The 27,879-nt window shown below is 41.0% G+C and overlaps 1 protein-coding gene across 8 annotated transcripts in view; it reads left to right on the top strand.

Annotated features, from left to right (window-relative positions):
* The window catches only part of LOC129816575 (low-density lipoprotein receptor-related protein 1B-like), a 586,954-nt gene that overhangs the window by 542,204 nt on the left and 16,871 nt on the right, over positions 1–27,879 (top strand). For 7 of the 8 annotated variants that reach the window (XM_055871208.1, XM_055871203.1, XM_055871201.1 and 4 more), the window contains exons 74-84: positions 313–447; positions 1,548–1,667; positions 4,027–4,268; positions 7,010–7,233; positions 8,530–8,636; positions 9,730–9,846; positions 10,546–10,719; positions 19,784–19,909; positions 21,789–21,953; positions 25,378–25,539; positions 26,453–26,627. In XM_055871208.1, coding sequence (XP_055727183.1) covers positions 313–447; positions 1,548–1,667; positions 4,027–4,268; positions 7,010–7,233; positions 8,530–8,636; positions 9,730–9,846; positions 10,546–10,719; positions 19,784–19,909; positions 21,789–21,953; positions 25,378–25,539; positions 26,453–26,627 — 1,747 coding nt within the window. Of the gene's footprint in view, positions 1–312; positions 448–1,547; positions 1,668–4,026; positions 4,269–7,009; positions 7,234–8,529; positions 8,637–9,729; positions 9,847–10,545; positions 10,720–19,783; positions 19,910–21,788; positions 21,954–25,377; positions 25,540–26,452; positions 26,628–27,879 lie in introns of those variants that run through there. The other variant, XR_008753574.1, reaches the window with a different exon arrangement.

The raw sequence follows: 27,879 nt of genomic DNA, 5'->3' as shown, positions 1-27,879 counted from the left end.
GTATGTGTGTGTGTTTTGTGTGTCACACAGATCAATATCCTGCTGTTTAGATGGAAGTATTAGATGTTTCTGGGGAGGAACTTGATCCGTGAGATAATCTAGGGCTCTGCTATATTCTTCTGCTAGATCCAAATGTTAGATGATGTCAGAACATTTATGGCAATACATGACCCAAATTTGCTGAGTTTTTTGTTTGTTTGAAGAAAGTTGATCTTCACCTGGCTTCCACACATCAATGGAACAACTTGTTGCAAGTATATTCGATGTATAGAAATGTGTTTTCATGTGCAATCACATTGTCTTTGACTGTAGCTTCAAATGGAGACATATGTGGAAAGAAAACAAACCCATGTGGAGAGGATGCAATTTGCAATCAGACAAACACAAATGCAGTATGTCAGTGCAAATCTGGCTTCAGGAGGAATCTGAAGACTGCCCAGTGTGAAGGTACTGTACGGCCTGGTTTTCCCCTCACTGTTTAATTAGACAGAATAACGTTACTGTAATAAGAAATGGCATTCTTTAACACGTTTAAAAATATATATACATTTAACTAATATGGCTAATATGTACACAGCTGTGGTTAATGAACAATATACGTAACATATTGCTTTCTAGTTTTTCCTTACAGACACCGATTCCTTCAATATATTTATCTCCGAGTAGGTGTTTAGTATCTTAGTAGCTTTCACTTACAGATAATGTAGTAAGCCATCCAGTTTCAATGAGTTTAACTAATTACGGATTGAGTAGCCAAGTTTTGCATAATTTAGTTGGAGATAACGATATCGGCGATTATAAATTGAACTCTAAACCTGGCTTTTGCCTCCTAGTTATTGCTTTTGTGCTCAGTGGTTATTGATTATTCTATTAAGGGGGAGAGTAACTAAGTACTCAAGTTGTAATTTCCACTTTCGTAATGGGTTAAGACTCTGCTTTCTGAAAGATAACCAATGACCATTTAAACCTAGACTTCCTATGCATGTTGTCATCACATCAGCTGACTGTTACTCTGAATATGACTCAGTAACTGGGATCAGTTGCTTAGTAAAGCTGGTATATGAACGTACTTCAACATGTGAAACTGAACCAGTGTTAATAGCAATAGTTATTTTTTTAGCAGGTTGGCATTAATTGGGATGACTCATCTGCTGGTAGGCAGCTCTGCAGGGTAGTCTCTAGGTGGCACAGCCACAAAGTCGTAACATCTGATTTTAAATCTAACCTTAACCCTGAATTTAACCACACTGCTAACCTTATGCCTAAACCTTAACTTAAATTAAGACCAAATAGCACATTTTTGTTTTCATACATTTTTATGATGTATATCAAATGTTGACATTGCAACTGTTCAATCTAGTGCAAATCTCACTTTTTTTTATAGTATTTTTTATTTTAATTTCAGTATACAATAAGTATCCTCAAATCCTATAGGTTAGGGCAATATCAACATGAACTGAAATTTCTGATTTGAGAGGTACGGCAGCTTAACTGTTTCCATGTGCAGTACAGTAACTGAATGAAGATGTTTTTCCTTTTCTCCTCAGAAATCAATGAGTGTCTTGAGTTTGACACGTGCGCTCACTATTGTACAAACACTAAAGGATCCTACAAATGTACTTGTGACAGGAATTTCAAGGAAAACAATAGAAACTGTATAGTAAAAGGTATGGACCATTTTGTTACTGTATGTTCTAAATGAATTACATTGAACTATCATCTTGATGTGCCACATATTGAGCTAAGATTTTTTTACTGTTGTAGTTTCAATTGATATACAGTATTGTATCTGGTATTTTTAAGCTAAAATGAATAGTATATTATGTATTTCTATAAACTGCAAAATATTCTTGAATATTGTATACCCTTTATTTGAAAATATTTTTTTTATTCAATAGATGAGACTGTACTTTATCCTTACCACTCTTCATTGTAAAGATACTGTCATAGTCATCAGATAACCTTTACATTAAGACAACAGGATTGTATAAGTAATACTGAATGTATACAAGACCAGCCATTTAACAATTTAGATAGTATAAAACTGAGCTGTTTCTGATGTGACCAATAAGGATTATATTAATAATGATTGGCAATATTCACAAAAATCTACTTCACATCTTTTGTCTAAAGTGTTAAAGTTGCGGGTGTATACACCACTGTGATACAGTGCCTTCGGAAAGTACAACATTTTCTAAAGTTTTTGTGTTACAACCTTGAAATTAAAATATATTAAATCAACAAAAAATTCTCAACCATCTACACACAATACCCCATAATGACAGTGAAAACATGGTTTTAGACATTTTTGCAAATGTATTGAAAATGAAACATAAATATTCACACCCCTGAGTCAATACTTTGTAGAAGCACATTTGGCGTCGATTACAGCTTTGGTATGTCTTGATTTGGAGATTTTCTCCCATTCTTCCTTGCAGATTTTCTCAAGCTCTGTTAAGTTTCCAAAGATTTTCAATGGGATTCAAGTCTGGGCTTTTGCGAGGCCATTCAAGGACTTTCACATTCTGGTTTGTCTGTATGTTTGGTGTCATTGTCCTGTTGGAATGTAAATCTTCGCCTTCACCCTAGTCTAAGGTTGTTTGCACTCTGAAGCGGGTTCTCATCAGGGATTTGCCTGTATTTGGCTCCATTAAATGTTTCCTCTATCCTTACCAGTCTCCCAGGCCCTGCCACTGAAAAACATCCCCATAGCACATCACCTGGTAGTGATGGTGTAAGATGGGTGGTGAGCTGTGCCTGGCTTTTTCCAGACATAGCGCTTTGTATTTAGGCCAAAGAGTTACATTTTTGCATCATAAGACCACATCTCATCAGAGTTTGTCACTTGCCTTTTTGCAAACTCTAGGCATGCTGTCATGTGTCTTTTTCTCAGGAGTGGCTTCTGTCTGGCTACTCCTATAATGCCCAGATTGGTAAAGTGCTGTAAAGACTGTTGTCCTTCTGACATGTTCTCCCATCTCAGCCAAGGAACTCTTTAGTTCTGTCAGTGGTCATTGGGTTCTTGGTCACCTCCCTGACCAAGGTCCCTCTTGCCTGGTTGCTCAGTTTGATCGGACAGCCAGCTCTAGGCAGTCTGGGTAGTTTCATATTTTTTCAGTTTCCCAATGATGGAGACCACTGTGCTTTTGGAAACATTCAACACTCTAGAAATTGTTGTATACCCTTCCTCAGATATATGCCTCATCACAATTCTATCTTGGAGATCTAGTTTCTGCTCTGACATGCATTGGCAACTGTGAGACCTTTTATATAGACAGGTGTGTTTCTTTCTAAATCATGTCCAAACAATTGAATTGGCCACAGGTGGACACCGATCAAGTTGTAGCGACATCTCAAGGATGACTAAGGGAAATTGGATGCACCTGAGCTCAATTTGGAGTGTCAGAGCAAAGGGGTGTGAATACATATGTAAATTAGATATTTCTTTATTTAATTTTCAATAATTTAGCAAACATTTCTAAAAACATGTTTTCACTTTGTCATTATGGAGTATTGTGTGTAGATGGGTGAGTGAAAAATACATTTAATACATTTCAATGTCAGGCTGTAACACAACAAAACGTGGAATAAGTCAATGGGTATGAATGCTTTCTGAATGCACTTTTCCCATTTTAATGACATATCCCCACTATTCCTACTGATTGGCACCACGGGTAGTAGTAGTAATACATGACTGGTCTTGTTACTATGTGATTATGTATTATTATCCTGATCAACAAGGAACATGTGATATATGGGGGCAGTTTGTTGGACACAGATTCATCCTAGTTCTGGAATAAAAAGAAAAATCTAAGTAGAATCTCCATCACAAATGCTTTTTAGTCCAGGTCTAGGCTTAATGTGTCCAGAAAACTGCCGAAGAATGTTAATATATGACTTGATTGCCATATATTATACTTTTGTGCTTGTAAATGAAATGATGCTGTCAAACTGTTGTTTACAACCCCAAATGGAATTTAGCCACTTTTCATTTTTTTTGCATATTAATAACTCAACAACGGGCAGGACCAGAAGATCGAGTGCTCTACATAGCTAATGACACTGAAATCCGAAGTTTTGTGTATCCGTTTAACCAGAGCCATGGACACAAACTCCTCACTCGCATCGAGGACAATGCCCGCATTATTGGGATGGATGCTCTGTTACACCAACAAAAGGTTATCTGGGCTACCCAGTTTAACCCTGGTGGACTTTTTTACAAAGAAATCCTAGACACGAGTCAAACTAAAACTAATGTCGGAAACATAGTAAGTATTTCCAAAGGTGTGGTTAGGGTGGTTGGAATGTTTACTTTACTTTTAAATGTACGATAGAGTTGTCCATTCAATGTCCACTTACTAATATCCACAGGATATCTACAGTTATGTTTAAGTAACACTATCACTAGATATGCATGTTTTTTTCTTTTCTAAATCCATTGAAGCTACAGTATATCTTGGTAACTGCATTTGAGCACAATTAATTATAGAATGATTAGCCGTGAGAGCGTGAATATAGCAGTGAGTGCTTGAAGATTAAATCTCATATAGTCACATATCTCATGTGAGCTAGAGTATAGGACATTAGGAAAGTGCCAAGCTCTTTCCAGGTTTTGTTTGAATTAAAGGTGAATAACAACACATTTTTGAAAAATGTTATATGTTCCTAATCCCCGCTGCCTTGATGTTGGACTGTCTGTCAATGTGCGCACCTCTCTCTCAGGGAGACACGGTGGGGCTAGAGGGAGAGCTACGTCACAGGGTTATACAGCCCCCCACTCAGTGCAGTGCTAGATAGAACTTTATGGAATAAAATATAAACGTTCTGTCACAGCGAAAATACTAAAATAGGGAAATGGAATCGATTGGGAGATATGGCATAACCTTTAATGTGAACAATTTGGGTCGCGGGTTCACAATTGTACCTTTTCTGAGATCCCGGCCAAGCAAGGAGGGAACAGCAGCCAGCTCATGCAACAACACACGCACAAGGGGCTCCTCAGAAACACTACACACTGGCAGTTTTCTAAATGGCCTACATTCAAAGTTAGCACATCACCCAACACAACACGCCTTTTACTATATTGTCAGAAGCATCATCAGACCTCGCTTAGTAGCCTATTTAATTTCTCTCTTTCAAAGCTCTGGAAACGAATCAGAAAATGCTGTGCTCTAAAGATGGCATCGTAGCCACACAATTACATAATTGTCAATCTGATCAGAAACACTGTGCCCACAACCTTTATCTCCTAAATGATGTCGCTGGTGTATTTTGTTCAAAATTTGAAATATATTGCACAATAGACAATAAGGTTTTCCCCCGGTGCAAGTAGAGTACAACACACATAACAAGCTCGATAAATGTATACCGAAGAAAAGTTTCACCCACATTTAGATATGAAAATATCCGCCTACCTTTCTATCATGTCAACCATCCATCCAAAACAAATAATTCCATGTGTCTGCCTTTTGTCTTGATAAACTTTCACATAGCCTATTCCATGATATGGGGTAATCCAATGAGCAACACCTTAGCTGTTGATTGCAGTGATCATCATTTTTGTATGCTATACATAATCAATATACGACTTTCACATGTAGGGTATTTGATGCAAGGGTATTTGATTTAAACATAGGCTATAGGAATACTTTTCAATAATGGTTACATTATGACATTATTCTGCTTGCTCGAGAAAGGCAATTTGGCCCTGGCTTGCAAATTAAATCCCTGCATAGTTTTGTAAATGATTGCATTATTCTACCGATTTGAAAATGTAAATGTAGGCTAATAATAATTTTAATAATAGAATATTTGATCTACCTCAATGAAAACTTGGACAGTGAGCATAAGTCGCATTTCGATAGATGCATGCATCAGTAGCTAGGCGATCTATTATATCTGCAACAGAAATTCACTCATATGTTTGCTGTCAGCTGGCTACTGTAGGAACATTACAATCGAATGAAACATTTGTACATAAATGAGCCTTTTAGCCCATATGTGTCATCCTATGAAGTGGATGTTATGTTGCAAACTCACTAGTCTTTCACTCTAAATTTAGTAGATATATTTTGGTGTATATATATATTTCGGTGTGTAGCAAACTGTCAGAGGGAAGATGGACAGTGTTGATTAGCAGGTGCAATTATGTGCCATGGGGTTACAAGGTAAAAGTAGGAGGCAGAATAAGGTCGGCTCCTTTCCTCCTTGCGTGGCAGAGAGACCATCTCAAAAATGGTCAAATTGTGAACCTGCGAACCAAATGGATCACATAAAATGTATATGCCATGTCTCACAATCAATTGGACTTGACAAATGTTGTGTTTTTGGTATGATAGAATGTTTATATTTTTGTAGATTAAAGACATTACACAAAGTTCTATCTAGCGCTGCGGCTACTGGAAAGTTTTATAAATCTGTGACGTAGCTCTAGTTCTACATCGCTCTCCCTGAGTGAGAGATATGCACGCTTTGACAGACAGTCCATCAAATAGTCAGAGGGGTTTATAAACATAGATACATTTTTGAAATTTGCCCTTGTTCCACTTTAATGCCATGAATGTCTCGGACGATTCATTTTTCTCATTTGTAGATATAGCTACTGACAAACTCAAAGAAAGCCAGTCAATTGTTTTACGAATAATGACACACATCTTTCAATGTCATTTGTAGATACTATTATTCAAATACCATGATGTACATTGATCTAAGGTTTGAGCCATTGTTGTCTCATTGGAAACATTACTGTATAGAATAACCTGATCACACGCAAGACTTCTTACACATTAAGCATAGGCTACTAAACCTTTACTAGCATCAAGTATTGGATTAGACATACTGCTATCATGTTTGATAGGGGAAAGAATAGCGAGTGCATCTAAATACGTCAATGGATAACACAATTCTTCACATCTGAATGTTAAAGTTTATTTGCCATATTTAATACAAATACCTTAAGTCTTTTTCATGTTCACGCTTTCATGTTTACAAGCTCTGATTTTCCTTGCAGTGTTCAGACTTCCGTAGACCGAGGGATGTGTCTGCTGACTGGATTACAGGAAATATCTATTGGACAGACCATTCTCGGATGCACTGGTTCAGCTATTACACAGCCCACTGGACTAAGCTCAGATACTCTATAAACGTGGGCCAGCTCAGAGGGCCAAATTGCACCCGTCTGATAACTGACATTGCAGGAGAGCCGTACGCCATCGCTGTCAACCCACCGCAAGGGTAAGAGCATCCTTTTCATACAATGTTCAATTTCATCATTATGTTGTCACTTTATACCTTTTTGCTTTGTCATTATTTTGTAACTCTGCTGAAGGAAGACGGCTGTGCAATTTTGAAAAATGCATCCAAGATGGTTTCCAAAATGTGTTTTCTTTACTGATTTGTTAAGGCATACATATTTGACAGGGATTCCATAAATATATCAGTGATTCCAGGGATTCTATAAGTATAGCCAGGGATTACAGGGATTACATAAATATAGCAGGGATTCTATAAATCGACCCCCGGGTGGCGCAGTGGTCTAGGGCACTGCATCGCAGTGCTAGCTGCGCCACCAGAGTCTCTGGGTTCACGCCCAGGCTCTGTCACAGCCGGCCGCATCCGGGAGGTCCGTGGGGCGACGCACAATTGGCATAGCGTCGTCCGGGTTAGGGAGGGTTTGGCCGGTAGGGATATCCTTGTCTCAGTACGTAAATGTAATAAAATGTATGCACTCTACTGTAAGTCGCTCTGGATAAGAGCGTCTGCTAAATGACTAAAATGTAAATGTAAAATAAATATAGACAGGTTTTCCAGGGATACCATAAATATATCAGTGATTCCAGGGATTCTGTAAGTATAGACAGGGATTACAGGGATTCTATAAATATAGACAGGGATTCCAGGGATTCTGTAAGTATAGACAGGGATTGAAGGGATTCTATAAATATAGCAGGGATTACAGGGATTCTATAAATATAGCAGGGATTCCAGGGATTCTGTAAATATAGATAGGGATTACAGGGATTCTGTAAATATAGCAGGGATTCCAGGGATTCTGTAAGTATAGATAGGGATTACAGGGATTCTGTAAGTATAGACAGGGATTACAGGGATTCTGTAAGTATAGACAGGGATTACAGGGATTTTATAAATATAGCAGGGATTCCAGGGATTCTGTAAGTATAGATAGGGATTACAGGGATTCTGTAAGTATAGACAGGGATTACAGGGATTCTGTAAGTATAGACAGGGATTACAGGGATTTTATAAATATAGCAGGGATTCCAGGGATTCTGTAAGTATAGACAGGGATTATGTAAGTATAGACAGGGATTACAGGGAATCTATAAATATAGCAGGGATTCCAGGGATTCTGTAAATATAGACAGGGATTACATAAATATAGCAGGGATTCCAGGGATTCTATAACTATAGACAGGGATTCCAATCTCTGTGCATTTAATCCCCTGATATCCATTAGACCAGATGCTATGGAGACCCAACAGGAAATAATTGTCTTTGTACCTTCTACAGGATGATGTACTGGACAGTAATAGGTGATCATTCTCATATTGAGGAGTCGGCTATGGATGGTACTATGCGTAGGATATTTCTGGAGAAGAACCTCAGGAGACCAACAGGTATCTACAGTACAGTGTCTCATGTCACATTAGTATGTTTGATTTAGCTAACATACTGTACCATAGGATAACACTGTTTCACAACTGAATGAAGTGTGAAGACTGAAACAGTAGGGAAATGTCATGACACATACGCATCATATTTATCTGCTTGTATCTTCCAAGTCCATACATATCTTTTCAATAAGATGTGATGTTGTAGACTAGCCTAGTTCCAGATCTGTCTGTGCAGTCTTGTTAAAGGCAATGACTGTAGGAGTTGGGGATCTGGGACCAGGCTAGTTGTAGACTAGATGATTAAGCTTTTTAAAATAAGGCCATGGAAAAAGTTAATGAATGTCTCTGACAGACCAAACCTGTTGTTATGGTCCTGGGGGAGACACTTGGTGCTGATCTAGTTTTTAAAGATGGTTTGGCCTCCTTTAATATCAGGGACTGTCCCGAGGTAGGGGGAATTCACAATCTGTGTAAAAACGCACACCCTTTTAATCACCATGGCAACTTGTGTCTTTTATCCAGCCAAACACATGATAGAAATACATAGTAGATTTAACACCAAAAATCTGTAATTAAAAAACAAACAAATATGCTGGTATATGCAGTACCAGTCAAAAGTTTAGACACATCTACTCAATCAAGGGTTTTTGTATAATTGTATAATAATAATGAAGACATCAAAACTATGAAATATCACATATGGAATCATGTAGTAACCAAAAAAGTGTTAAACAAATCTAAATGTATTTAGATTTGACATTCCTCAAAGTAGCCACCCTTTGTCTTGATGACAGATTTGCACAAACTTTTGACTGGTACTGTATATATCCTGTAGCATGATTCCATTTAAATGTTAATGAATTTCTCTCGGCTGCATAAGAAGTGAGGTACCAAAGGGAAATAGATGAAATAACTGTCAGTTTATGCAGTCTATGCGCAGTTTATATGGAATGTTGACAGCTGCAATCCATGCAATTGTGTTCAAATATTTCAAGAATATTGTTTATAATCTGAATGCTCTCAGAATGATGGCATCCATATTGATCTTTACCAAATTCATGAGGAAAATAAAGCTCGTTCTCTCATCGTCCCCCAGGTCTGGCCATCGATTACTTCAACCAACGTTTGTACTGGGCTGATCCTGAGCTCTCCGAGATAGGCAGTGTGAGATTGGATGGGTCGGACCCTCTGGTTGCAATCAGGGACAGACACGGTAACACCACCCGAGAACAAAACAAAGATTGACTTTCCAAGCACATACCTGCTACTGATGTGATCGTTGTTTAATTTCCTCTACATTTTATCAACAGATTGCTACAATAACATAGTGTCTGTGTTTGTGTGCAGTGTTTCCCTTAGGAGTTTTCCAGAAACTGTGGGAAAGTTGCATGGGGGGGGGGGGGGGGTAGTGGCCGTGGCCAATGGCACGGTCTACCACCAAAATGTTTAGAGGCCCTCTTGGCCGCAGAGACAGCATTTTGTTATTTTAAAGTAAATTTCCTGCAATTCTACACATTTTGTCATGGGGAGGAGAGAAAATTTTAATTTTCAAGCTATTCCTGCAATTCTGCATATTTTGCCAACGCTTATGCCGTGTTTGCATGCTATCTGAGTGACTCATACTTTATAACAAAATCAATAGGGGCTCCATGACATGACAATTTTTATTCTCCCTGACTGTCTAGTATTTATTTTGGTGATTGTTAGTTCTCAGAGGAAAATATATAGCTCCATATCTTTTCTACATACTTTATATTTGGTTTAAGGTGTTTAAGTTTTCACTGAAAACCTTTTACCATCCCAAATAGGATTTTCTAATAAACAAATATTATTGAATTTTTTCACACGGTGTTCATGGTCAGATGCTTATTTCCACCTTGCCTTCATTCTGTTTCCATGGCTGTGTTCCCAGGAATATCCCAGCCATACAGGATTGACATATTTGAAGACTACATCTACGGGACTGGGCTAAAACATGAAGTCTTCAGAGTTCACAAGTATGGCAAACAGCCTGTGGAGTTTCTCCACTTGGGTCTCGAGAAAACGACCAATGTCCTGATCTCCCACCGATACAAGCAGCAAGATGGTAAATATATCAAATCTACTGCTGTGTTTCAATGGGTATTTTAATGAATACAGATGTTAATACGGGTCTTGGGTAATGCAGGGAAATTAGGAGGGTCATATGCATAGTGAAAGTACCATTTAAATAGCCTTAAAGCTTAAATGGAGGCGGCAGGTAGTTTAGTGGTTAGCGCGTTGGACTTGTAACTGAAAGGTTACAAGATCGAATCCCTGAGCTGAAAAGGTAAAAATCTGTCGTTCTGCCCCTGAACAAGGCAGTTAACCCACTGTTCCTAGGCCATCATTGAAAATAAGAATTTGTTCTTAACTGATTTGCCTAGTTATTAAATAAAGGTAAAAAAAATGGAAGTATAACAATGGCAACTACCATGATATTACAGTAACATGCCTAACATGATATTACAGTAACATGCCTTGTCCATTGCTGTTTTAGTTAGTGATTATTGTCTTATTTCACTGTAGAGCCTCCAGCCCTGCTCAATATGCCTTAGCTAACCCTCTTGTCCCACCTGATGTCACCTGGTTTAATTGATGTCTCTAGAGACAATAACTTTCTCATCGTCACTCAATGCCTAGATTTACCTACACTGTATTCACATCCTACCATATCTTTGTCTGCACATTATGCATTGAATCTATTCTACCGCACCCAGAAACCTGCTCCTTTTACTCTGTGTTCAGAACGTACTAGACGACCAGTTCTTATAGCCTTTAGCTTTACCCTTATCCTACTCCTCCTCTGGTGATGTAGAGGTTAATTGAGGCCCTGCAATGCATAGCTCCACTCTCAATCCCTAGGCGCTCTCATTTGTTGACTTCTGTAACCGTAAAAGCCTTGGCTTCATGCATGTTAACATTAGAAGCCTCCTCCCTAGGTTTGTTTTATTCACTGCTTTAGCACACTCTGCCAACCCGGATGTCCTAGCCGTGTCTGAATCCTGGCTTAGGAAGGCCACCAAAAACCCTTACATTTCTATCCCTAACTATAACGGTTTCCGACAAGATAGAACTGCCAATGGAGGCGGAGTTGCAATCTACTGCAGAGATAACCTGTAGAGTTCTGTCTTACTATCCAGGTCTGTGCCCAAACAATTTGAGCTTCTACTTTTAAAAATCCACCTTTCCAGAAACAAGTCCCTCACCGTTGCCGCTTGCTATAGACCACTTTCTGCCCCCAGCTGTGCACTAGACACCATATGTGAATCGATTGCCCCCCATCTACAGTGAGGGAAAAAAGTATTTGATCCCCTGCTGATTTTGTACGTTTGCCCACTGACAAAGAAATTATCAGTCTATCATTTTAATGGTAGGTTTAGTTACATTTACGTCATTTAGCAGACGCTCTTATCCAGAGCGACTTACAGTAGAGTGCATACATTTTTATTACATTTTACATACTGAGACAAGGATATCCCTACCGGCCAAACCCTCCCTAACCCGGACGACGCTATGCCAAATTGTGCGTAGCCCCACGGACCTCCCGGTTGCGGCCGGCTGCGACAGAGTCTGGGCGCAAACCCAGCCCAGCCTGGGCGTGAACCCAGAGACTCTGGTGGCGCAGCTAGCACTGCGATGCAGTGCCCTAGACCACTGCGCCACCCGGGAGGCCCGGACAGTGAGAGACAGAATAACAACAAAAAAATCCAGAAAAACGCATGTCAAAAATGTTATAAATTGATTCTCTCTTCCCTCTGAAAAACATCACTTAGTACTTGGTGGCAAAACCCTTGTTGGCCATCACAGAGGTCAGACGTTTCTTGTAGTTGGCCACCAGGTTTGCACACATCTCAGGAGGGATTTTGTCCCACTCCTCTTTGCAGATCTTCTCCAAGTCATTAAGGTTTCCAGGCTGACGTTTGGCAACTTGAACCTTCAGCTCCCTCCACAGATTTTCTATGGGATTAAGGTCTGGAGATTGGCTAGGCCACTCCAGGACCTTAACTTTTTATGGCTGCAGGGGCAGTATTGAGTAGCTCTGATTAAAGGTGCCCATTTCAAACGGCCTCGTACTCAATTCTTGCTTGTACAATATGCATATTATTATTACTATTGGATAGAAAACACTCTCTAGTTTCTAAAACCGTTTGAATTATATCTGTGAGTCAAACAGAACTCATTTGGCACAAACTTCCTGACCAGGAAGTGGAAAGTCTGAAATCGATGCTCTGTTCTACTTCCTGCCTATACATGGGCATGATACGTATTAGTATACGTGCACTTCATACACCTTCCCCTGGATGTCAAGAGGCGGTGAGAGAAGAAATTTCGTGTTTATCTTGGTCTGAAGTGGAATACAAGCTCTTTATATGACGTGTCCGCCCATTTCCTGTTTTCTGGAGAGCGCGAAAGGGGAATTGGATTTGCCTTCTGTTTAGCTGCCGTTATAGGCGACTAATATCTCCGGCTTTGATTTTATTTTATACATGTCACCATATCATCGTAAAGTATGTTTTTTCAATATAGTTTCATCAGATTATTGAAAATTTTTCTGGAGTTTTGCCGTGTTCCGTTCTCTTCCGTTTGTTGACAAGGAGAGCTTCGAGCCACTTGGCTAGTGCGCTTGCTAAATCGAGAGAGAAAATGGAAGTTCTAAATCCAAACAACGATTGTTTTTGACAAAGGACACCTTGTCCAACATTCTGATGGAAGATCACCAAAAGTAAGAAACATTTTATGATGCTATTTCATATATCTGTCGTGCATGTGAACTAGTCGCCGGCGCCCAACTTTGGGGTACTCAGCTATACCGAAGCTGGATGTCGTAATGAAGTTATTTTTTAGAATTCTAACACTGCGATTTCATTAAGAACTAATGGATCTATCATTTCCTATACAACATGTATTTTTTAGTTATGTTTATGAATAGCTATTTGGTCAGAATATGTGTCAGAAAATGTGTCAGAAAAATATCGTTGCTGTTTAGACGTTGTGGAAAAAGTAGCTAAGTTAGCACAATGTGTAACCACTGATTTCAGCTCTAAATATGCACATTTTCGAACAAAACTTAATGTATAACCTGATGTTATAGGACTGTCATCTGATGAAGAATATCAAGGTTAGTCAAAAAATATATATCTTTTACTGGTTTGTTACGATCGCTAACTTTTGCTACTGGGAAATGGCTTGTCTTTCTGGATATTGTGGTAAGCTCATATAACGCTATATTGTGTTTTCGCTGTAAAACACTTAATAAATTGTCATACTGGAATACCCATCCACGACCCATTTTCAATGCCCTGGCTGAGTGAAGGAGGTTCTCACCCAAGATTTGACGATACATGGTCCCGTCCATCGTCCCTTTGATGCGGTGAAGTTGTCCTGTCCCCTTAGCAGAAAAACACCCCCAAAGCATAATGTTTCCACCTCCATGTTTGACGGTGGGGATGGTGTTCTTGGGGTCATAGGCAGCATTCCTCCTCCTCCAAACACGGCGAGTTGAGTTGATGCCAAAGAGCTCCATTTTGGTCTCATCTGACCACAACACTATTCACCCAGTTGTTCTCTGAATCATTCAGATGTTCATTGGCAAACTTCAGACGGGCATGTATATGTGCTTTCTTGAGCAGGGGGATCTTGCGGGCGCTGCAGGATTTCAGTCCTTCACGGCGTAGTGTGTTATCAATTGTTTTCTTGGTGACTATGGTCCCAGCTGCCTTGAGATCATTGACAAGATCCTTCCGTGTAGTTCTGGGCTGATTCCTCACCGTTCTCATGATCATTGTAACTCCACGAGGAGAGATCTTGCATGGAGCCCCAGGCCGAGGGAGATTGACAGTTCTTTTGTGTTTCTTCCATTTGCGAATAATCGCACCAACTGTTGTTACCTTCTCACCAAGCTGCTTGTAGCCCATTCCAGCCTTGTGTAGGTCTACAATCTTGTCCCTGACATCCTTGGAGAGCTCTTTGGTCTTGGCCATGGTGGAGAGTTTGGAATCTGATTGATTGATTGCTTCTGCGGACAGGTGTCTTTTATACAGGTAACAAACTGAGATTAGGAGCACTCCCTTTAAGAGTGTGCTCCTAAACTCAGGGCGTTACCTGTATAAAAGACACCTGGGAGCCAAAAATCTTTCTCATTGAGAGGGGGTCAAATACTTATTTCCCTCATTAAAATGCAAATCAGTTTATTATATTTTTGACATGCGTTTTTCTGGATTTTTTGTTGTTGTTATTCTGTCTCTCTCTGTTCAAATAAACCTACCATTAAAATTATAGACTGATAATTTCTTTGTCAGTGGGCAAACGTACAAAATCAGCAGGGGATCAAATACTTTTTTCCCTAACTGTATTTTCAGAGCTCGTGCTGTTAGGTGACCTAAACTGGGACATGCTTAACACCCCGGCCATCCAACAATCCAAGCTTGATGCCCTCAATCTCACACAAATGATCAATGAACCTACCAGGTACAACCCCAAATCCATAAACACAGGCACCCTCATAGATATCATCCTAACCAACCTGCCCTCCAAATACACCTCTGCTGTCTTCAACCAGGATTTCAGCGATCACTGTCTCATTGCTTGCGTCCATAATGGGTCTGCGTTCAAACGACCACACCTCATCACTATCAAAAGCTCCCTAAAAGACTTCAGCGAGCAGTCCTTTTTAATCGACCTAGCCCGGGTATCCTGGAAGGATATTGACCTCATTCCGTCAGTAGAAGATTCTTGGTTATTCTTTAAAAGTGGTTATTCTTTAAAAGTGCTTTCCTTACAATCTTAAATAAGCATTTCCCATTCAAAAAATGTAGAATCAGGAACAGATATAGCCCGTGGTTCACTCCAGACCTGACTGCCCTTGACTAGCACAAAAACATCCTGTGGCATACTGTATTAGTGTCGAATAGCCCCCGCAATATGCAACTTTGCAGGAACCAATACAAACAGTCATTTAGGAAAGCAAAGGCTAGATTTTTCAAACAGAAATGTGCACCCTGCAGCACAAACTCCAAAAAGTTCTGGGACACTGTAAAGTACTTGGAGAATAAGAGCACCTCCTCCAAGCTGCCCACTGCACTGAGGCTAGGAAACACTGTCACCACCGATAAATCCACGATAATTGAGAATTTCAATAAGAATTTTTCTACGGCTGGCCAAGGCTCCCCCATTTCTCCTTCACCCAAATCCAGATAGCTGGTGTTCTGAAAGAGCTGCAAAATCTGGACCGCTACAAATCAGCAGGGTTAGACAATCTGGACCCTCTCTTTCTAAAATGATCAGCCGAAACTGTTGCAACCCCTATTACTAGCCTGTTCAACCTCTATTTTGTATCGTCTGAGAACCCAAAAGTTTGGAAAGCTGCCACGGTCATCCCCCTCTTCAAAGGGGAGACACTCTAGACCCAAACTGTTACAGACCTATATCTATCCTACCCTGCCTTTCTAAGGTCTCAAGTTAACTAACAGATCACCGACCATTTCGAATCCCACCGTAGCTTCTCTGCTATGCAATTTGGTATCCGAGCTGATCATGGGTGCACCTCAGCCACGCTCAAGGTCCTAAACGATATCATAACCTCCATCGATAAGAGACAATACAGTGCAGCTGTATTCATAGACCTGGCCAAGGCTTTCGACTCTGTCAATCGCCACATTCTTATCGGCAGACTCAACAGCCTTGGCTTTTTTCTCTTCTCTGTATACAACAATGATGTCACTCTTGCTGCTAGTGATTCTCTGATCCACCTGTACGCAGACGATACCATTCTATATACTTCTGGCCCTTCTTTGGACACTGTGTTAACAAACCTCCAGACGAGCTTCAATGCCATACAACTCTCCTTCCGTGGCCTCCAACTGCTCTTAAATGCAAGTAAAACTTAATGCTTGCTCTTCAACCGATCGCTACCAGCACCTGCCCGCCCGTCCAGCATTACTACTCTGGAAGGTTCTGACTCTGACTGGTTAGGTTGTAAACTCTCCTTCCAGACTCACATTAAGCATCTCAAATCCAAAACAATCTAGAATCTGCTTCCTATTTCGCAACAAAGCATCCTTCACTCATGCTGCCAAACATACCCTTGTAAAACTGACTATCCTACCGATCCTTGACTTCGGCGATGTCATTTACAAAATAGCCTCCAACACTCTACTCAGCAAATTGGATGCAGTCTATCACAGTGCCATCCGTTTTGATACCAAAGCCCCAACTACTACCCACCACTGCGACCTGTATGCTCTCCTTGGCTGGCCCTCGCTTCATATTTGTCGCCAAACCCACTGGCTCCAGATCATCTATAAGTCTTTGCTATTTAAGGCCCCGCCTTATCTCAGCTCACTGATCACCATAGCAGCAACCACTCGTAGCATGCGCTGCAGCAGGTATAGTTCACTGGTCACCCACAAAAGCCTATTCCTCCTTTGGCTGCCTTTTCCTTCCAGTTTTCTGCTGCCAATGACTGGAAAGGTTTGCAAAAATCACTGAAGCTGGAGACTCACATCTCCCTCACTAATTTTATGCACCAGCTGTCAGAGCAGCTCACAGATCACTGCACCTGTACATAGCCCACCTGTAAATAGCCCATCCAACTACCTCATCCCCATACTGTATTTATTTATTTATTTTGCTCCTCTGCTCTCCAGTATCTCTACTTGCACATTCATCTTCTGCACATCTATCACTCCAGTGTTTAATTGCTACATTGTAATTACTTCGCCACCAAGGCCTATTTATTGCCTTACCTACCTTATCTTAGCTCATTTGCACACACTGTATACATACTTTTTCTACTGTATTATTGACTGTATGTTTGTTTATTCCATGTGTAAGTATTTGTTGTTGTATGTGTTGAACTGCTTTGCTTAAGCTTGGCCAGGTCGCAGTTGTAAATGAGAACTTGTTCTCAACTAGCCTACCTGGTTAAATAAATGTGAAATAAAAACTAGCCTTCCTGGTTAAATAAAGGTGAAATAAAAAAATATATATATATTTTTTAAAACAATTGTAATGACAATGCACCAATGTAGCATTGATATTCTATCTGGTTCATCAACACAGACTGCAGATAACTGTGGGTCCACAGCTTGGATGGAAATGCAATAGCTCTGTTTCTTGAGATAGTTTTTAATTTTCTCAAGTGTGGGACATGAGAGAGTCATTTCATCTCCAATGTTAGGAGCAATCAAACCAATATATCCTTCATCATCTGCCTCTTTACTTCTCTTTTCACTGTAGCCCTCGGTTGCTATTTGTTATCTGTATCATGTTTAGAGTTGTGGAGCGTCAGACACTAAAGGGCAGCTGAACCGTTCCCCAAATACTCATTAGTCCAGCTTCTACTTCTACTCTCTGTTTATTATCTATGCATAGTCACTTTACCTCTACCTACATGTACCAAGTACCTTGACTAATCTGTGCCCCCGCACATTTACGATACATTCTGTACCGGTACCCCCTGTATATAGCCTCGCTGCTGTTATTTTATTGGTGCTTTTTAATTATTTGTTATTTTTCTATTTTCTTATTTTTTATTTGTATTTTATTTATGTTTTACTTCAGCTTATTTTAGTAAATACTTTCTTAACACTTATTTTTCTTAAAACTGCATTGTTGGTTAAGGACCTGTTGTATTTGGCGCATGTGAAAAATAAAATAAGATTTGATTTATGTAACCTACTCTTTGGGCAGCAGAAGTTAATGCACAGCTAGCAGAACAGAAAGAGCAGCAGTGTTACATGCTGACCAGACCGCACGCGTGCTGATTTTGTCCCCCCCAGACGTGATCAGGACACGCAGGTTGAAATATCAAAAAACACTGAACCAATTATTTTAATTTGGGGACAGGTCCAAAGCATTAAACATTTATGGCAATTTAGCTAGCTAGCTTGCTGTTGCTAGCTAATTTGTAATGGGATCTAAACATTGGGTTGCTATTTTACCTGAAATGCACAATTTCATCTACTCCGACAATTAATCCACAGATAAAAACATTAAACCCAAATTTGTTTCTAGTCATCTCTCCTCCTTCCTTCAGGCTTCTTCTTCTTCATTGGACTTTAAATGGCGGTTGGCAAGGAACTTTAAGGTGCATTATCACAACCGACTGGCGTGTGGACCTCAGTCCATCTTTCAATCACCAACGTGGATATATGCTGCAAAAAAACAATGAGGAGATAGCACGTGGGTAAATGCTTCTAAAAACCAGTGAGGAGATGGGAGAGGCAGGACTTGCAGCGTGTTGAGCATCACAAATAGAATCAATTTCTATTTTAGTGCTTGACTAAGCAATAATTGAATAACATGTATGTGTACATTTATTTTGCAATGCACGTGACACGTCCGGTCTGGTCAGCATGTTGCTGTTGTTTTGATCCCTATGATCCTTATCACCCCAAACACAATAAAATTGTGTGTTTTTTTTGTTATTATTGAAAACCCAACGCTTCCATTGACTTATTGGAGGAATATGGCAGCATGCTGCTGATGTGGGGCATATTAAAGTAGTGTTCACTAACAGGAAAGGAAAGGGGAGTACCTAGTCAGTTGTGCAACTGAATGCGTTCAACTGAAATGTGTCTTCCGCATTTAACCCAACCTCTCTGAATCAGAGAGGTGCGAGGTGCAGCTGTAATCGACATCAATGTCATCGGCGCCTGGATATAGTAGTCCTTTGGGACCAGGAATTGAGTGGAATATGGACCATATTTCTTGTTGATTCTGAATAGAAATGCATTTGTGCACAGTATGAACTAAATCCAGAAGATTTAGCCTCTTCCCTGTCTGTTTGCCTCAGAATGTTTAATGGAACAATAGTAATAAAGGAGAGGATGTTTGTTATTTGATGGCTGTATTGAAGCTTGGGCTTGAATGATAAATCCTCTTGGCATTTTTTATTTTTTATTTAACTAGGCAAGTGAGTTAAGAACAAATTGTTATTTACAATGACGGCCTACCCCAGCCAAACCCGGTCGATGCTGGGCCAATTGTGAGCTGCCCTATGGGACCCCAATCACTGGCAGATGTGATACAGCCTGTATTTGAACCAGGGACTGTAGTGGCACATCTTGCACTGAGATGCAGTGCCTTAGACCTCTGCGCCACTCAGTTTGCCTCTTGTCTTTCTCCAGCGATCAACCCGTGCCTGAGAATGAACTGTGACTTCATGTGTCTACTGAACCCAACGGGTGCCACCTGCACCTGTCCAGAAGGGAAGGTACTGGTCAACGGCTCCTGCAGTGATGTCAACGTCTCAGGTAAGCTCGTCAAGACCACCTCACCTACTGCCTGCAAATGTAATTTCACCTATAAAACTGCTACAATAGCAAGACCCAGCTTAGAAGGAATTTGGCCAAGTAAAATCTTTCTGAATTGCTCAGTCGTGGCCAAAAGATTTGAGAATTACACAAATATACATTTTCACGAAGTCTGCTGCCTCAGTTTGTATGATGGCAATTTGCATATACTCCAGAATGTTATGAAGAGTGATCAGATGAATTGCAATTAATTGCAAAGCCCCTCTTTTCCATGCAAATGAACTGAATCCCCCCAAAAAAACATTTCCACGGCATTTCATCCCTGCCACAAAAGGACCAGCTGACATCATGTCAGTGATTCTCTCATTAACCCAGGTGTGAGTGTTGACGTGGACAAGGCTGGAGATCACTCTGTTATGCTGATTGAGTTCGAAGAACAGACTGGAAGCTTCAAAAGGAGGGTGGTGCTTGGAATCATTGTTCTTCCTCTGTCAACCATGGTTACCTGCAAGGAAACACATGCCATCATCATTGCTTTGCACAAAAAGGGCTTCACAGGCAAGGATTTTGCTGCCAGTAAGATTGCACCTAAATCAACCATTTATCGGATCATCAAGAACTTCAAGGAGAGCGGTTCAATTGTTGTGAAGAAGGCTTCAGGGAGCCCAAGAAAGTCCAGCAAGCACCAGGACCGTCTCCTAAAGTTGATTCAGCTGCGGGATCGGGGCACCACCAGTACAGAGCTTGCTCAGCAATGGCAGCAGGCAGGTGTGAGTTCATCTGCACGCACAGTGAGGCGAGGACTTTTGGAGGATCGCCTGGTGTCAAAAAGGGCAGCAAAGATGCCACTTCTCTCCAGGAAAAGCATCAGAGACAGGCTGCTATTCTGCAAAAGGTACAGGGATTGGACTGCTGAGGACTGGGGTAAAGTCATTTTCTCTGATGAATCCCCTTTCCGATTGTTTGGGGCATCTGGAAAAAAGCTTGTCCGGAGAAGACAAGGTGAGCGCTACCATCAGTCCTGTGTCATGCCAACAGTAAAGCATCCTGAGACCAATCATGTGTGGGGTTGCTTCTCAGCCAAGGGAGTGGGCTCACTCACAATTTTGCCTAAGTACACAGCCATGAATAAAGAATGGTACCAACACATCCTCCGAGAGCAACTTCTCCCAACCATCCAGGAACAGTTTGGTGACGAACAATGCCTTTTCCAGCATGATGGAGCACCTTGCCATAAGGCAGAAGTGATAAATAAGTGGCTCGGGGAACAAAACATCGATATTTTGGGTCCATGGCCAGGAAACTCCCCAGACCTTAATCCCATTGAGAACTTGTGGTCAATCCTCAAGGGGCGGGTGGACAAACAAAACCCGACAAATTCTGACAAACTCCAAGCATTGATTATGCAAGAATGGGCTGCCATCAGTCACGATGTGGCCTAGAAGTTAATTGACAGCATGCCAGGGCGGATTGCAGAGGTCTTGAAAAAGAAGGGTCAACACTGCAAATATTGACTCTTTGCATCAACTTCATGTAATTGTCAATAAAAGCCTTTGACACTTATGAAATGCTTGTAATTATACTTCAGTAACATGTTACAAAAATATGTAAAGACACTGAAGCAGCAAACTTTGTGGAAATTAATATTTGTGTCATTCTCAAAACTTTTGGCCACGACTGTACTTCAAAAGAAGACTTGAAATTATAGCATAAGATGACATGCTTGTGCAATATCAACCTCTTTTTACTGGCCCAGGGCTAAATTCATGTCTCTGTAGACACTGATCATATTCATATTTTACAAATAAAAGGTACTTCAAAAACCTGTGTACAAGATCATCATAATGAACATACTGTACTGTGTCTTGATGTGTTGAAGGCGAGCTGTGTCGGCCACCGTGTGAGAACGGCGGGCGCTGCCTTGCCAATGAGAAAGGGGACTGGCGCTGCTACTGCTGGCCTGACTTTTCTGGAGAACGCTGTGAGGTCAATCACTGCACCGACTACTGCCTCAATGGAGGCACTTGCCTGGGCTCACCGCTGGGTGAGTCTGCTGTTAAAATCCATATATTGATTGGTGGATGGCTGGATTGATTGATCATGTGATTGACTTAAGGTGTTATGTGCCCAGGTGTCTTTACTAATACATTTTTAAGTTGAAGAACTCTCTAGGTTGTTGGGAGTGATCAATATCTGAAGATGCTTGTGCTACAGTATTACAACATTGATTGATTGATTTTGGTAGTATAAGCATGAAGCATATTAGGCTTTGTGTACACAGGCATCCCAATTCTGATCTTCTTTTGACGAATCAGGTCAGCTCTGAAAAATATCTGATGTGAAAAGATCTGATGTGATTGGTCAAAAGACCAATTAGTGGAAGAGTTATCATATTTGAGCTGCCTGTGTAAATGCAGCCCTAGAGTCAAGACATTTTAAAAACTGAACTGATCATGTGTCATATTGTTTGTCACTCATCCTGTCTAACATGGATAAACTAAAATAGTGCAGAACACTTGAGTTTTACTTTATATCTCTTTGCTACAAACCAGTCAACCGGTTACATAATGCATGCAAGAGGGCAATTATTCACAACATCTCAGTCTCTTACCGCTGATGGACTGTGTGGACTCACAAGAGACATTACCCATAGAGATAGATACATTTGGAATACTGTGGTTTCCTGACCGTTACTCAAATACATAATACATGTTGTGAAGGTTTGTGTAAATGTTAAATCGCTTCATGGATTGCAAGAAAGGCATTTCACTGTACTTGTGCATGTGACATTAAAACTTGAAACAAAAAATGCAGGAAGTCCATTTTAGAGAGTGTGCTAAATATAATACGTGAATGTTGAATGCTGACAATTTTAATGCTCTTGTCATGACTGGGGTAGATACAGTGCATTCAGAAATTTTTCAGACCCCTTGACTTTTTCCACATTTTATTACGTTACAGCCTTATTCTAAAATGGATTAAATCTATTTTTCCCCTCATCAATCTACACAGAAACACCTTATTTACATAAGTATTCATTCCCTTTGCTATGAGACTCAAAATTGAGCAGACTCAAAAGTGCATCCTGTTTCCATTGATCAAGCTTGAGATGTTTCTACAACTTGATTGGAGTCCACCTGTGGTAAATGCAATTGATTGGATGTGATTTGGAAAGGCACACACCTGTCTGTATAAGGTCCCACGGTTGAAAGTGCATGTCAAAGCAAATACCAAGCCATGAGGTCGAAGGAATTGTCCGTAGAGCGCTGAGACAGGATTGTGTCGAGGCACAGATCTGGGGAAGGGTACCAAAACATTTCTGCAGCATTGAAGGTCCCTAAGAACACAATGACCTCCATCATTCTTAAAGGGAAGAAGTTTGGAACCACCAAGACTCTTCCTAGAGCTGGCCGCCCGGCCAAACTGAACAATCGGGGGAGATGACCAAGTTACTCTGACAGAGCTCCAGAGTTCCTCTGTGGAGATGGGAGAACCTTCCAGAAGGACAACCATCTTTGCAGCACTTCACCAATCAGGCCTTTATGTTAGAGTGGCCAGACGGAAGCCAGTCCTCAGTAAAAGGCACATGGCAGCCCGCTTGGAGTTTGTCAAAAGGCACGTAAAGGACTCTCAGACCACGAGAAACAGTATTCTCTGAATGCCAAGCGTCACGCCTGGAGGAAACCTGTCTCCATCCCTACGGTGAATCATGGTGGTGGCAGCTTCATGCTGTGGGGATGTTTTTCAGCGACAGGGACTGGGAGACTAGTCAGGATCGAGGGAAAGATGAACAGAGCAAAGTACAGAGAGATCCTTGATGAAAACCTGCTCCAGAGCGCTCAGGACCTCAGACTGGGCAAAAGTTCACCTTCCAACAGAACAACAACCCTAAGCACACAGCCAAGACAATGCAGGAGTGGCTTCGGGACAATTCTCTGAATGTCCTTGAGTGGCCCAGCCAGAGCCCGATCGAACTTGAACCCGATCGAACATCTCTGTAGAAACCTGAAAATAGCTGTGCAGCGACGCTTCCCATCCAACCTGACAGAACTTGAGAGGATCTGCAGAGAAGAATGGGAGAAACTCACCAAATACAGTTGTGCCAAGCTTATAGTCATACCCAAAACGACTCGACGCTGTAATCACTGTCAAAGGCGCTTCAACAAAGTACAGAGTAAAGGGTCTGAATACTTATGTAAATGTAATATTTACATTTTTAATACATTTGCACAAATTTCTAAAAAACTGTTTTTGCTTTGTCATTTTGGGGTATTGTGTTTTTTATTTTTCATAAATGTCCAAAAAATGTCCAAAAACCTATTTTCACTTTGTCATTATGGGATTATTGTGTGTAGATTGATGAGGTAAAAATTAAATGTCATCGTTTTTAGAATAAGGCTGTAACGTAACAAAATGTGGGAAAAGTCAAGGCGTCTGAATTCTTTCCGAATGCACTGCACAGTATTTAGAGACTTTTCTACGACTTTTGTGTTGAATATTTAAGTCTGGGAAGTGAAATGTTTACCCTTTAAACATATTTTCTCATCACCTCGTAATAAATGTGTCATCTTTCATAAAATACTTTAACTTGCAACAGTCTCTGGCCATTCTATTCACAATATCTATGTACACTCTTGCCCAGGGGGAATGAAGACCAGGTATTTGATAGTTTAGGAATAATATGTTGAAAACATGATCTCAGTCAATTGACATCAAGCTGTCAGTCTTTTGTATTATGACAGCAGTATTTGGCTAGTGAGCTTGACAGGTGCGAGATATGTGTTTCAGTGATATGCAATAACTTATTCATATGTGAGTGAAGCAAAGTGAGTATCGCAGCAGGATTTTAAATTATTTGGAGAGTTGCAGGCAAGTTTTGTTCTTTCTTTGTTGACGATCAGTCTTATTTTGTGCTTGGTTCACTAGCCCAGTCAGTGCTTTGTGTTATATGTCCAATGCAGTCAAAGAGGAGTGAAAAAAAGTGATGGGATATTTGTTCTGCTGCTGGGCATACAGGCACTGACTTCGGTCTGTTCATTCATGCTATGCGACTGACTGATCTTTCATAAAGTAAGAGGTTTCGCTGTGTTGAGCAGGCTTGGGGAGTATTGCTCTTAATGAGCGATGGAAGCTGAGCTTGGGAGAGCTTACTGTCAAATGGTTTTCCTCAAGTACCCCAGTTTGGTGATAAGGAGAACAGGCCTCACTGGAGGCAGCCACTGTTATCAATTAAAGGACTGGAAATATTTCAATTATATCTCTCTGACCTCCAGAGACCTTGTGTTATTAAGAATCCGCTATCTTTGGTTTTTCGGATGCTTGATACTCAGCTTTAGGAACAAGAACACACAGCCCTAAAAACACTTGAGTTGATAACCATGCACATAATTGTCAGCCAAACTTCTATTCTCTTCTCTCCCCCTTTCTCCCACCCTCTCTTTCCTCTGTTCTCTCCTCTCTCCCTCCAGGCAAGCCAACGTGTCGGTGCCCTGTAGGGTTTACAGGTCCATTCTGTGAGAAGCGGGTGTGTGATAACCACTGTCTGAATGGTGGTACCTGTGATGTCAGCTTAGGGAACCAGCCGGTGTGCCGCTGCATGGCAGAGTATACTGGAGACCGCTGTCTTTACCGTGAGTAAAGGGATCCAATTGCATATTGACTCTTGGAGTTGCCCAGTGTTTCTTGTGGTGGTCCTCTATAGCTTTGTTTGTAGAGCATGGCTCTTGCAATGCCAGGATAGTGGGTTTGATTTCTGGGACCACCCATACATAAAAAATATATGCATGCATTACTGTAGCTCGCTTTGGATAAAAGTGTCTGCTAAATGGCATCTATTGTATTGATGTCAAAATATATCTTGGGGAGGGCCACATTTATATTGGAAGTGGTATGGAGAGCCTCTGATTTGTTATGAGGGGAACAGCCCACCCCTCCCTTAGTCACACTCTCTAGAAATCAGAAATCTTTTCAGTTTTTCATATTTAAGGTTACAACAACAAGAAGAAAGTCTAAATGAGAAAAAACGGGGGGGGAAACGATTTGTTTTTACCAGAAAGGGCAATTCCTTCTTAGCTTACAAATACCACGTTTGGGCGAGAGAGTAATTATAAATGCCCCTCTAAACAACGTCTGGGGGTTTCTGTGCTGCACTGATAAAATATGTCCTTCTCTTATGTAGGCTTTGTCATTATAAATTGTGAGGAAAACAATTTCAACTGACACTATTAGTGCATTCCAACTGTTACTTGCCCAAGGGGTGATATGTTTTCATCTATGGATGAGATGCCATTTGTTGCAGATAATTAAGTCTCATTAAAAGCCTGTAAAATTATAATCAAAACAGCTAAAACTATGCTCCGTTTCCTCATTATGAAATGCACCTCTCTCTCTACTTTTCTCTTTCTCTCCCTCTGTTTTTTTCTCTCTCAATATCTCTCCCTCTCTCTCTCTCTCCCTCCATCTCCCTGTCTCTGTCTCTCTATCCATCGTATTCTCTCCCTCATTGTCTCTTTCTCTTTCCTCTGTTCTTTCTCTCCTCTGCAGACATCTGCCACCACTACTGTGTAAACTCCAAGGCCTGTACATTGTCCAGTAGTGGCCATGTAGAGTGTGTGTGCCCGGTCAGATACGAGGGCAACAAATGTGAGGTGGATAAGTGCCTGAGGTGCCATGGAGCACCTTGCCTCGTCAACGATGATACAGCAGATGTGGTCTGCAAGTGAGTTACAACATTACAACATTGCTTTATATTCTGTGTTGGGTTAACACCTTACACAGTAAAACCAAGTGATTAGTATCTGCACACATAAATATACTCTCTTCTGTTATACTTTTTACATGTGTCAAGGTTTTTCAAATTTAATTTCAGAACATAAACACCAGAATGTATTTATTTTCTGTAACAGTTTTAAACACATGAACACGTTTATTCAGCATAAGTCGTTAAGGTTTAAACACTGGGGGTGTTGTTTAAAAAAAATAGTTTTATCCCCTTTTCTCCCCAATTTTCGTGGTATCCAATCGCTAGTAATTACTATCTTGTCACGCCCTGGCCTTAGTATTGTTTGTTTTCTTTATTATTTTAGTTAGGTCAGGGTGTGACATGGGGAATGTTTATGTTTTGTTGGTTTTGGGTGTTGTTTATGGTAAAGGGGTTGTGTATAGTATATGGGTTTGTGTGGAGTACATGTTTCTAGTGTTGTCTATGTATGTTTAGTTGTCTAGGAGAGTCTATGGTTACCTGAATGAGTTCCCAATTAGAGACAGCTGATTTCGGTTGTCTCTGATTGGGAGCCTTATTTAGGGTAGCCATAGGCTCTCATTGGTTGTGGGTAATTGTCTATGTAGAACGTTTGTAGCCTGTATGTATGTTCACAACGTTTGTAGCTTCACGGTCGTTTTGTTGTTTTGTTCGTTTGTATAGAGTTTTGTGTCGTGTTCATCTTCGTGGTGTTAATAAAGAAGATGGCTTATTTTCCAACTGCTGCATTTTGGTCCGTCAATCCGCCACACGATCGTGACATATCTTGTCTCATCGCTACAACTCCCGTACGGGCTCGGGAGAGACGAAGGTCGAAAGCCATGCGTCTTCCGAAGCACAACCCAACCAAGCCGCACTGCTTCTTAACACAGCGCGCCTCCAACCCGGAAGCCAGCCGCACCAATGTGTCGGAGGAAACACCGTGCACCCACCCCCCTCGGTTAGCGCGCACTGCGCCCGGCCCGCCACAGGAGTCGCTGGAGCACGATGAGACAAGGATATCCCTACCGGCCAAACCCTCCCTAACCCGGACGACGCTAAGCCAATTGTGCGTCGCCCCATGGACCTCCCGGTCGCGGCCGGCTGCGACAGAGCCTGGGCGCGAACCCAGAGACTCTGGTGGCGCAGCTAGCACTGCGATGCAGTGCTCTAGACCACTGCGCCACCCGGGAGGCCGGGGGTGTTGTTTTAACAGGAAGTGAAGATGTAT

Source organism: Salvelinus fontinalis, chromosome 19, assembly GCF_029448725.1.
Source record: "Salvelinus fontinalis isolate EN_2023a chromosome 19, ASM2944872v1, whole genome shotgun sequence".
Lineage (NCBI taxonomy): Eukaryota > Metazoa > Chordata > Actinopteri > Salmoniformes > Salmonidae > Salvelinus > Salvelinus fontinalis.
The sequence above is the reverse complement of the archived record's forward strand: the minus strand, read 5'-3'. Positions and strand labels throughout refer to the sequence as shown.